The sequence below is a fragment of the Colias croceus genome, chromosome 16 (assembly GCF_905220415.1).
Source record: "Colias croceus chromosome 16, ilColCroc2.1".
Taxonomy (NCBI): Eukaryota; Metazoa; Arthropoda; class Insecta; order Lepidoptera; family Pieridae; genus Colias; species Colias croceus.
This window is the reverse complement of record NC_059552.1, coordinates 8,899,445-8,912,258: the sequence shown is the minus strand read 5'-3', so window position 1 is coordinate 8,912,258 and position 12,814 is coordinate 8,899,445. Positions and strand designations below refer to the sequence as shown.

Sequence of the window (12,814 nt, the reverse complement as noted above, 5' to 3'; positions counted from 1 at the left end):
TGTACTTATACCGTCTGTTCCTACGGAATTCGTGTTATTTAGGGATTTTATTACTTTTAAAATTTCGTCACTGCTTGTTGGTGTCAAGAATATTGTATTACATTTTTCCGTAGTCAATGTTGTTTTTATTTCAGTTGCATCATAATTAAAATTTTTTTGATTTGTTATGTTAATAAAAAAGTTATTAAATTGTTCACATATATCATTCATTGAGTTGTATACATTATTATTGACTACAATCTTTTCTATTTCTTTAATATTGTTTTCGTCATTAATATTATTAGATATCATGTGCCATAAAGCCTTATTTTTATTTTTTGATAATTTAATAAATTTTTCACATTGAATTTGTTTTGACTTAAGAATGCACTTTTTTTGAATATTTTTGTATTTTATATAATAACCCCAACTATTTGTAAATGTTTTCTTGTAATATATACTTTTTAAATATAGTAGTCGCTTTCGTACACAACATTTCTTCAATCCTTTGGTTATCCAATTAATATTAGGTTTTCCTGTGTTTCTCTTAATCCTAATAAATGGGAAACAGAGATTGTAAAACAGTTGGAATAATTCATAAAAACTATTAAAGCATTCATTTAAGTTATTAAATTCATGTATTTCAGAGAAACTCAATGATGCCATGCACTCGCAAAATTTACGTATATTCTGCTTACTGTAATCTCTTTTTGTTTCAAACCAGGACACATTTACTTTGGGCTTAATCATATTTACTTTTAATATCTGTGCAGTTTCGTGGTCTGATAAACCAAGATGAAGTACTTCTGCGGTTACGCCTCTTTTTATATTTGTCGCTATTTGATCTATGCATGAATTTTTCCTAATAGGTGTTTTTATTAAACATTCAATATTATAGTTCTGAAGTAAAGTATTAAGTTCATCTGAAAACTTAGTTTTTTTAAGAATATCAATATTCCAATCACCGCATATTATTATTTTTTTATTTTTAGTTGCAATTTTTTGTAGTGTAAGTTGAAGTTTTTCAATAAAAATCTCTATACTTTGACTTGGAATTCTATAAACACAAATTATCACTGTATTTAAATGTTTTAACTCTATACCACAACACTCAAAGAATAAATTACAACCAAGATCCTTTATTAAGTCTAGATTAGTACATGAAATGTCCTCTTTGACCAGAATGCATGTTCCACTTAGAATCATGGATTCAGGTTTCATGGACTGAAGACTGTTAATGTGTTCCGAAAATATTCTTTATGTTAGTTATGTTCTTTATTTCTGATTATATTTTTTTGTCATTTACTCAATGTGTATCAGTTAAACCTAATATTTTCATGAATTTTCCTATTTTAAAAATAACAATACAAAAAAAAATATTATTTCTAAAAATTTTTACGTAAGCATAAGGGGAGGGGGTAAGTGCTTTGCTTACTTTTGATGACAAGAGGGTCGGGGGGTAAAAAATGGTAATAAATCTGCTCACGTAATACTTGAACGGCCCCAAATCTGTTACATAGTTTTAAAGATATAAGCATACAAAAGGACAGCGACATTGTTTTATACTATGTAGTTATAGAACATTAATTCAGACCTTTCCATTGCTCTGTAAGATCCCCTGCAATATAGCCTGAACCCTCAGGCTCCTCTGTCTAAATGAATAGAACTTGTGTAACATTGCTTTGCACACATAGCAAGCGAACATAGGAAGCTCCAAGGATGTTAGTGGCTGTAATTAAAAAAAAAAGTACTTATTTTACATTGTTGTTTATTTATATACATACACTTGCGTAAGATTTACGAATCATAATCTGTAATTTGTATTTTTTAACGATGAGATATTTATAAATAACATAAAAATAAAATAATTTTGTTTGCAACTTACATCTGTTCCCGTCAATGTTCTATAGTATCGTTCCAGTGAGTTAGAGCGCAAATTATAAAGGGTTACATCCATTTCTAAGCACATTACACAAGCTCGAACGTTTTCCATGTTGGAAGTATTAAATATAACTTATTATTTTATTTTAAATTACTCTTCATATTCATAGGTTGGCGCCGGCGGCTGTGGTTGGCGGCATAAACACTGTAGACCACAGAGCAAGTGTCTACGCCTGTTAATTTATAATAGCAATCGCGCACCCACCATCATAGATTATCATTTTTATTTTTATTTTATTATATCGGGTAGAATGTATTTTTTTTCACTTATCTAAAAATACTTGTACAAAGGTGTGTCGGTCTCGAAAATAAATTGTTTTAAAAGGAATATTGAGTTTCCCTAAAGAAATTCCAGTTCCCAAGCCTAAAGCGGGAACAATTTGGCGACCGTGACAGGACAAAATACGGATACCTAAGTTATCTACACATCCACGCAATCTTTTGGGACTGATTCCTGCCGAAAGGGATACCTAACCTGCTCGTCTGAACAACGCCACATCTAAAGTGTCGTGCCGGAGTGCAGCTCAAAATTCATACAAAGTTAAGTGCAAATCCTTAATTCCTTCCGTTCCTAACCATAAAACAATTGATTTATTACCTAACCTATTCTCACATCCTCACGCCATATTCCCTTACGTAAATCGTAACTAATTTGTTCAAAATTTAATTCATTTTTTGTTTATAACAATCTCAAATATCATCGCCTCTTCTCGCTTATAAACTCGACTTCGCCGAATAATTTCAGGAGCCGTCTTCTCAGGCGACTAAATATCGCTCGCACGATCTTCTGCGCAGCAGCTGCGTGTCAGCAGCAGCCCGGCTACCAGCGGCAGGTTCCACCAGGCGAGGAGCGTGAGATAAGCATTTTATTTCTTCCATAACTTTATCAGACTTGTTGACGTGCATTTAAATTATTAATTAATCGAAAATAATTACATAATTTGAAAATAATTACATACTTCCTTTTCATAACAATATTTAATTAAACTATTTTACAAAATGTCTACGGAATCTAATCAAAAGTTATTAAGAGATTCATATTCAAAAAGGTCTGCTATTAAAGGCCAAATTACAAAATTTAAAAATTATTTGGACAGAATTAGCGAGTCCACTTTAATGGATGAAGTATTAATGGCTGAATTTAAATTGAAACTTAGCAAATTCGAAGCATTGTCAACAAAGTTTGATGTGTTGCAGACTGAGATTGAGGTTCTTAATTCTGAAAATATAGATTCTGAGATTGATGAAAGAGACGACATTGAGAACGATTTCGTCCAAAGTATTGCTTCTGCTAAAATAATGATTAAACAATATGATAATTTATTTAATGACAACGAAAATCGTAGGAAATCGATGGGCAATGAAGACTCTTTCCATCAAGACTCAAATATTAGATTACCACGAATCGAGATCTCAAAGTTTAATGGTTCATACTTCCGTTGGCTAGAGTTCCGCGACACATTTTCAAATTTGGTTCATAAAAACAAAAATATTACTGATATACATAAATTTCATTATTTACTTTCTTACCTTGAGGGTGATGCGGCACGGATTGTCTCTAATCTCGAAGTGTCAACAGCAAACTACCAGGCAGCCTGGACGTTACTTTGCGACAGGTATAATAACAAAAGACTTCTTGTTGATCATCACTTAGATTCTTTACTTAACATTCAATCTTTAACTCGTGAGTCCGACAAGTCATTACGTTTTTTAGTCGATCATGTTACAAAAAATCTTCGCGCCTTGTCTAGCCTGGGTCAGCCTACTGACTATTGGGATGTACTTATAGTATTTACTTTGTCTTCTAAATTGGATAAATGTACTCTTGTTAAATGGGAAGAGTATCGAAATACTATTGATGACATTCCAACTTTGCAACAATTTCAAAGATTTTTAATCAACCGTGCAGATGTGTTAGAATCTTTAAATCGTAATAAGGTTGGCACTTATAATGAATCACAAAATAATTCCAAATTACAATTCACGCCACGTCTCTCACAACTAAATTCACAAAAAAATAATCAATCTAATAAAAAGAAAATTACTAATTCATTTTCTACATCTAATCAAAATCAATTAAATGTTTATCTTTGCATAATTTGTAACGGAAATCACAGAATTTATGACTGTCCTACATTTAAGTCTAAAAACATTCAAGATAGGCTGTCGTATGTTAATAAATATAAATTATGTCGAAATTGCCTCAGACAAGGGCATCCTGTCAGTGACTGCCGCATGGGTTCATGTCGACAATGCCAGCAAAAACACAACACTCTCCTCCATAGTTCTAATGTTGACGTCACTGCCAACTTAAGCACAGATGAGCAAGTTGAACCAAACGAATCTGTAGCAGCCTTTTCTAGACAAATGTCCAAGCATGTTCTCCTATCTACAGCATTGATAGAAGTTTTTAATCCTATTAATAAGCAGGTAGAAAAGGTTCGCGCTCTCTTGGATTGTGGCAGTCAGTCTTCATTTATCACTAAATCCCTGCAACGAAGAATGTCACTAAGAACTTGCCCATTGCAGGCAATAAATGTCATTGGGATTGGCAATAATTCTTCTAATACAGTGTACGAAAGCTGTCTCACTCAAATAAAATCTCTAAATAGCAACTACAGCGTTACTCTTTCATGTCTTGTTCTCAACGAATTGACGAGCCGCTTACCTAAGACCCCAGTTGATATTCAAGCTCTCAAAATACCTAATTCTATTACTTTGGCGGACCCTGAGTTCTACAAGCCAGCTCCGATTGAAGTTTTAATTGGAGCAGATATCTTCTGGGACATTCTAAACAGCGAACAGCTTTCTTTAGGTCCTAATAATCATAAATTGCAAAATTCTAAATTCGGCTGGATAATAGCTGGCCCAATCAACAATTATTTTAGTAAAGAAACTATTCATTGCAATCATGCCAGAATTGCAAACCCCACTTCTGACGAAATTCACAAAATGCTCACAAAATTCTGGGAGCTTGAAGAGCTACCCCAAAAAACTATTCGAAGTCAAAATGACATTGCATGCGAAAAACACTTTCTAAATACCACCACTCGCTTAGAAAGTGGCAGATTCTGTGTGAAGTTACCCCTAAAGGACTCACCTGACTGCCTCGGCGATTCATACTCTCAAGCTAAAAAACGATTCCTAAATCTTGAGAAAAGATTTAGACGAAATAAAGAACTAAAATCGAGATACGTTGAATTCATTCGTGAATACGCTGATATGGGCCATCTATCTGAATCACCTACTCCTATTCCAAATCCATCATATTTTTTGTGTCACCATGCTGTCATAAAGGAGAATAGTGAATCTACCAAACTCCGAGTAGTGTTCGATGGCTCAGCCCCCACAACCTCTGGCTTCTCTGTCAATGACATCCTCATGGTAGGCCCAAATATTCAAGACTCTCTTTTCTCCATTTTAGTGAGAGCTTGGCAACATAAATTCATTTTGACAGGTGATATCGCCAAAATATATCGTCAGATTCAAATTGAAAGTTCAAATCAAAATTTGCAGCTCATATTATGGAGAGAAGATGAGTCTCAGCCTATCAAAACTCTGCGACTGAGTACTGTCACTTGCGGTACCGCAAGTGCCAGTTACTTGAGCACGAGATGTCTTTGGCAGGTTGGACAGGAATGTGGGGACGAAATAATCAAAAATATCATTCATTTTATGTCGATGATCTAAACACCGGCTGTGATGATGAAGATCAACTTAAATACATTCAAAATTCAGTTTCAAACGCTCTAAATTCAGCTTGTTTTCCTCTACGAAAGTTTAAAACTAATTCAAAAAACTTTTTTCAAAATTTACACGAAATTAATACAGAACATTTGACAATCAGTGAGTCGTCGAGCACTCTCGGACTTTGTTGGGATCCATCGAAGGATGCCTTTAGTTTTCCTATCGAAATTCCACTTCATAGTGACAAAATCACAAAGAGACTTATCCTCTCAAGTTCATTTCGAATCTTCGATCCTTTAGGTCTTTTGAGCCCGTGCATTATTCAACCAAAGATTTTGCATTAATCAATGTCCATACAGCCGTCGAATCTGAAATTAATTTGATTTTAAAAAATATTCTAAATTTACAAAACTTCAAAGAACTTTTAGTTACATTTTACGATTTTTACACAACTCTAAAAAAACAAAATAAAAATAATAAACTTACCGGCATTTTATCAATTGACGAATTAAATAATTCTTTTAATTTTATTTGCATGCTTTCTCAAAAACAAACTTTTACTTCTGAATTTGATAAGTTGTCAAATAGTAAACCTTTAAGCCCAAAGTCAAATATTTTATCGTTATCTCCATTTTTTGATCATCAGGCGAATCTTATAAGAGTCGGTGGCAGGCTCAGTTCATCTGAATATAAATTTGAAAAGAAGCATCCCATTCTTCTAAATTCAACTCATCATGTGACGAAGCTTCTATTTGAACGCGAACACGTTCGATCTCTGCATGCAGGACCGCAACTTCTGTTGTCGATTATCCGCGAGTCTGTTTGGCCTGTCAATGGCAGAAAACTAGCTAGGCGCGTTGTCAAAAACTGCGTTACCTGCACACGTCTTCGTGGTCAGACCTATAATCCAAAAATGGCTGACTTACCTGCAAATCGCGTCAACGTTGACTTTCCCTTTAGGTCTGTTGGAGTGGACTACGCGGGCCCTTTCTTCATTCTAAATCGTAAAGGACGCGGTGCTAGAGTAGTTAAGTGCTACTTATGTCTGTTTGTGTGTCTGCGCTTCAAATGCATTCACTTAGAGGTCGTATCTGATTTGACAAAAGACGCTTATATTATGACACTTCGCAGATTTGTGGCACGCCGTGGAAAGCCAACCGAAATATTTTCCGACAACGGTAAAAATTTTGTTGCTGCCGCGAAAGAATTAAATAGTATTCTAAAGGCTAATCAAGAACCTCTGTCTGAGTTTGCTGCTCAGGAGGGAATAAAATTTTCTTTTATCCCCGCTTACGCTCCTCACTTTGGTGGAATATGGGAGGCCGGGGTTAAGTCCGCTAAATATCATATAAAGCGAGTCATGGGCAATACCCATCTTACGTTTGAAGAGCTTTCGACATTGTTTGCTCAAGTTGAGGCTATTCTCAATAGCCGTCCTCTATGTCCCATGTCATCTTCCCCGAATGACTTCCTATCCTTGTCCCCAGGGCACTTTTTAATTGGAAGACCATTGAATGCACTACCGGCTCCTTCATTGGATGACGCTAAAGAGAGCTCCTTGGATAGATATGGCAGACTTGAACAAATCCGCCAACACTTCTGGAAGAGATGGCAGAAAGAGTATATATCAGAAATGCAACTACGAACAAAATGGAAGGTTGACAAATCAAAAATAAACATTGGAGACCTCGTACTGCTTCAAGAGGATAATTCTCCACCACTTTGTTGGCGCATGGGTCGTATTGTACGATTATTCCATGGAACTGACGGCGTTTGTCGAGTTGCGGACGTCGAAACTACAAGAGGCTGCGTTCGAAGACCTTTGGTTCGACTATGTCCTCTGCCCACTTCTGAAGACCTTCAAGCTTGAAAATCTACGCTTTTCACCGGGGGGAGGATTATGTCTACGCCTGTTAATTTATAATAGCAATCGCGCACCCACCATCATAGATTATCATTTTTATTTTTATTTTATTATATCGGGTAGAATGTATTTTTTTTCACTTATCTAAAAATACTTGTACAAAGGTGTGTCGGTCTCGAAAATAAATTGTTTTAAAAGGAATATTGAGTTTCCCTAAAGAAATTCCAGTTCCCAAGCCTAAAGCGGGAACAGCAAGTAACTGTAGACTTTTAATAAAACCTTAGGTACGTAGTATATATCTGTCAACCTGTGCCTTAGATCTCCTCGTGTGCAAGTCGGTCTTATGTCAGTTGTTTCTGTTGGTGTTGACTTGGTGTTGACCAAGAAGCTTGTGTTGACCAATGTGTTGACCAGTGTTGACGACCAAGTTGACGACCGACACCGACTGACACTGACTGTCATTTCATTCATTTTAAACGTGAATACAAGTCTATTGGAACCACAGATATTGGAACGTACAATACACATTTGATAGCTGTATCATACATTACCTAAGTATTATACACTAGATTTCCGCCCGCGTTTTCAAAGAAAAACTCGCATAGTTCCCGTTCCCGTGGGATTTCCAGGATAAAACCTATCCTATGTGTTAATCCAAGTTACCCTCTATATGTGTGCTAAATTTCATTGTAATCGGTTCAGTAGTTTTTACGTGAAAGAGTAACAAACATCCATAGATCCATACTTACAAACTTTCGCCTTAATAATAGTAGTAGGATTTTTTTTCTGTTGTAGATATCTGCGCTCACCAAGCGCTCACAGTCTGCGCTTGACTTGACTTGATATATTTGAGCTTCATAGAAATCTATGAGATGTAAAACCACACACACACACAAATACATAATATTGTCTGAATGCTAATGATATTCTATCAGTTTTTAATCTGGCATTGATATAAATTAATTTTTACTATCGATGATATCATATTTATTAGACTTATAAATTTGTAGGGTTCTGTACCCAAAGTCTTAAAACGGGACCCTATTACTAAGCCTCCGCTGTCTGTCTGTCTCCAAAAGCAAGTAAGTAAGCATGTAAGCCGTGATCACGTACACAATAATTGACAGATAGGAGGTTGTCATCCCGTCCGATTAGGGCCCTTCTGGCCTCCTCCACTCAAGCGACAGCTCAAGCCGAGGTTCGTGGTCCCCGTCAAGGGGGGACGCCCTTGTGCATGTCGCTACCAGGGTGAACCTTCAGTTCACCCCCGCGTCCGCGTTAAAATGTAGAAGCCCTTCTGGCTAACATTGAGAGACACCACACAAAAAAAAAAAGAGGTTGTCAATTCAACCAGTAAATTTTGTTTTTTTTTTTTCACAGTTGCATTTTGTGTTAATTTTGAGATTGAAACCCGTAAAGTTACAATAATGGTGTCCTTTTCAGTGCCTAAGATATTAATTTACAAGAAGATATAATCCGAATGTCACCATTTACAGGTTTAAATACAATTTTATCAGTACTATACATTGAGATATTAATACTACGTATGGAGACGACACCGCCTACATCACATATGTTCCACTCAACATAGGCCATATGGCTTATCTGCACTCAGTCGCTTTAGCGCGATGGTCGCGTTCATGTCTTGTTGGTTTTAAAGCAAAAAACCAAGAAACTCATCAAAATAAATGCCCTCGAGTGTGTTGCGATAATGCACTAATAAATAAAGTAATGCGGCAAAATGCAAAGAAATTGACCATGAAAAAATTGTTGTGCATAAAAGTTGTTCCTCGAAAAAAATTCTACAATAATAATAGTTAAAAAAAACTAAAAAACACGCTTTTTATAGAAAACCGAACTAAAAAATAGAAAATTTTATCAAATTAGTGTATTGTCATCGGTCCTCAATAAATCTACAAAGTTTGAACGAAATCTGGCCGTTTAAAGTGGGTCAAAATCGCGCCCAAAGAAGTCGGTTACAAACATACAAACATACAGGTGAAGCTAATATAAAGCGTGTAAAAATGGTCTGATATAATTTAATTGTAAATTTATAAAAAAAAAGACGTGTGGCACTCGGGGACTGCCGCGGTAAAGCTATTGCATGCTATGCCTTCAAGCCACACCTCCGCGCCCGTCGGAGTAGGGAGCGTGAGGTTTTTCGTTACTAAATTTCTGGATTCGGTCCCCGCGCTCAAGGCCCGCGATAGAAGCTATGCAATAGCTTAAAAAAAAGTTTTATTGAAAAATATAAATATCTCAAATTTCTGAACATTTTCGCTTATAACTTTTTTATTTATACGACAAAAAGTGACTGGAACAAAGTTGTAGAGAATTTAATTTGCAACAAATAATGTTACCGATGTTTTTTAATCAGATAAATAGTTTAAGAGATATATCGTAAAAACCAAAAAAATATATATATATATCAGCCGCTATTTTCAACATTGCGGCCGCGGGACAAGGGTGACGACCCCATAAACTTGGTGATAGCTTCAAACTGTTATCTGACACCTAATGGCTGGTTCACACTTTGATTAGTGTGAGTGCAGGTGATTAGTGCGAGTGCAGGTGTGTAGTGCGAGTAGTGTCCAATTCAACTGCGAGTGCAGGTGATTAGTGGGAGTGCAGGTCAATGGTGCAATTCGCGACGCTACACACTACGCTAAACACTAAACACTAAACACTCGTGTCCAGACGTGTTTAGGCAGGCACACTGCGAGTGAGGGGGAAGGGAGGGCGCGCGGGACGTGGCTACTCGCAGTCCACTCGCAAAAAAATAGAACACGCTTCTATTCACTTTACTACACAGCCTACTAAACACTTGCACTAAACAGTCGCTGTCCACACGTAGTACTGCTCATCACCTGCACTCGCACTAATCAAAGTGTGAACCAGCCATAAGTCTGACACATCAAAAAAATGAAATTGTTAATTGCGTCCTCTAAAAAACGCAACCCCAAATGTAACTTTTCAATGGACTATATGGCATATTGTTATTAATCAAGATTATGATATGGCATTATTATGGCATATTGTTATTAATCAAGATATTACATAGCTCACTTCAGTGCCGCAGACGTGCAGACGTAGATAAAAAAATTGATTGCACTTTTCTGTTTTAATTTCTGTATTTACCTTGTTTTATAATTAAATTTTATTTATAATACATACTTATATAGATAATGTATGATACAGCTTTCAAAATGTGTGTTGTACGTTCCAATAGACTTGTATTCAAGTTTAAAATTAATAAAATGACAGCAACGTCAACACAGCCATTTGCTCAATTTGGCGCACAGACTTGCGCACAGACAATCGCACAGATTACAGAATGACAGAACTTATACCTATACAGTATACTTGACCTCTTAGATTACAAAATAAAAGACAGATGGAGCGTTGCCAAACTAAACCGAATGATTTATCGTCATTTTCAATAAAGCTATGTGTACTGTCATTTCGCCGCTGCACTGTACGTACACGGTGCTTCTGTGTGCATGTAATGTTACCGGATATTGAAAAATTTCCCAAATTTTTCCCCGACTACGGAAAAAAGAGAGTTATGTTTTTCGAGTTTATGTATGTATGTATTTGTTATTTTCTTTGACACGCCCTGCAGTATAAGCCGTTGGACCGATTTTGAGATGTGAGGTTTCATTGCAATCATCTGAATTATTAGGTATGTTAGTGGCGGTTGTGACGTAGGCTATACACATAAATTAGCAGTCAAGTTTTAATTTTTATTTTAATATAATTTCGGGTTTATGATATTTTTTTTATAATATTGTAAAAATTCTTTTATTATATATTCCTATAAAGTACCTGCCTACTAAAGTTATATTATATGGACAAAATAATTATATTCAATTTTTAATTAAATAAATCACATAAAAAAAAAGTTTCAATATTAACTATAAATTATTTTTTTATTTTTCAAATATATGAATGCGAATAGCGGTAGTTTTTAGTCGAGAATACGGGACATTTTATTTTCATCATGGAGTTCACATAAATTAAATCGCTAACGAAAATGACTATGACGTTTTTAAGCTTTATAAAAGTAACAAAATAATGTATTAAGCTTATTAAAATAATCTACCTAATAATGATCATGAACCTTTAGTGCACTACCTATACAAATAATCACATTCACGATCGAAAAATCCAACAGCATTACCCTGAAGATCTTTTAACCATTTTACCGTTTTACCAATAAAAATGGCAAATTCATTTTCAAAATACTGGCAACATACGTTGAAGTTTTGTATTCCTTCATAACTGTAAAATTATTATTCGTATAAAGAAATAAATCAGCCAAATAATCTACAGAAAACCTGTGAAACGATGTTTCATCTTTTTTTTTTTGTTTTCGGGAACAAATTTTACAGCGTTTTATTATCACAAGACAGCATTTTTTTACTAAAATTGCAAACCCTTTTTGACGTATTGCATGACACTATATGCGCTATAGCACTGGTGCAGCGACGTATTTGCTTTTGATTTCGTATTTTCTTTGACAAGGGCGACGGGCGGTTGTCATGCTCCATCTGTACTTTATTTTGTAATCTAAGAGCGTTTTCACATTGTCCGGTCCGATATCGGATTTCGGAAGCCGATAGCCGATATCCGATATCGGACACAATTTGCCCTTTCACATTATCCGATATTATCGTCCCGATATCATGAGTGTTGCCAGAAACTGGAAAAGTAGATATATGGAGAATTAAAAAAAACAGTGGATGCATTTATGTTACAAAAAATAAACTTTATTTTAAATAAAATAAATAGTAATAAATAAACTATCTTTTTGAAACCGGTTTAATCTGCTGACTGCGGAGTTTGGATTTGTACCCTCTGCAGAGTCAGAATCTAGTTTCAATATTCAATTTCATTGTGAGGCTTGTTTTTTTTATATGCTGTTTTTCTTTTTTTAATAATAGAACATGTTGTGCGGTCGTAGTGAATTTTAGAACTTTTTTATATTAAATCATGTACGACTGTTATGTTCTTATACAAATAAAATAAAATAAAATTCAACTCAGTATTAAAGCGACGAAACTGGCAAATATAAATATTAAATTCAAATTACATTTACAAATGTAGGTGCTGTTATCTACCACAGAACAGTAAATTATCTACGTAGTACCACAGACTAATAATAATATTATAGCCATACGAGCCATGACAACCAAAATAGTAAACAAGCCAAACAAGCTCAAAAGTCGCCGCGCGTTCTTGACAAAATGTAAGGTAGCCGCATTCTAATTCTGAAATTTTAGAGAAAACTAAACAAAATTGCCGTATTGTAAATTTTCTTTTCAATAAAAAGGGTTTGATTTA

At 35.1% G+C, this 12,814-nt stretch overlaps 3 protein-coding genes across 3 annotated transcripts in view; 2 read left to right on the top strand and 1 right to left on the bottom strand.

The window, feature by feature from the left end:
- LOC123698727 (zinc finger protein 184-like) overlaps positions 1–2,079 on the bottom strand; it is a 55,583-nt gene extending 53,504 nt beyond the window's left edge. The window contains exons 1-2 of the mRNA XM_045645479.1: positions 1,865–2,079; positions 1,574–1,708 (exon numbers count right to left, since the gene is read on the bottom strand). Coding sequence (XP_045501435.1) covers positions 1,574–1,708; positions 1,865–1,972 — 243 coding nt within the window. The 5' untranslated portion in view covers positions 1,973–2,079. The remainder of the gene's footprint in view (positions 1–1,573; positions 1,709–1,864) is intronic.
- An 840-nt stretch (positions 2,080–2,919) lies between these two features.
- LOC123698726 lies at positions 2,920–5,488 on the top strand. Its single transcript, XM_045645477.1, has 3 exons — positions 2,920–3,199; positions 4,079–5,304; positions 5,378–5,488. The coding sequence occupies exons 1-3, from the start codon at positions 2,920–2,922 to the stop codon at positions 5,486–5,488; spliced, it is 1,617 nt and encodes a 538-aa protein (XP_045501433.1).
- A 543-nt stretch (positions 5,489–6,031) lies between these two features.
- LOC123698434 lies at positions 6,032–7,716 on the top strand. The gene has a single exon (XM_045645052.1). The coding sequence runs from the start codon at positions 6,143–6,145 to the stop codon at positions 7,475–7,477; it is 1,335 nt and encodes a 444-aa protein (XP_045501008.1). The 5' UTR covers positions 6,032–6,142; the 3' UTR covers positions 7,478–7,716.
- Positions 7,717–12,814: the final 5,098 nt, after the last annotated feature.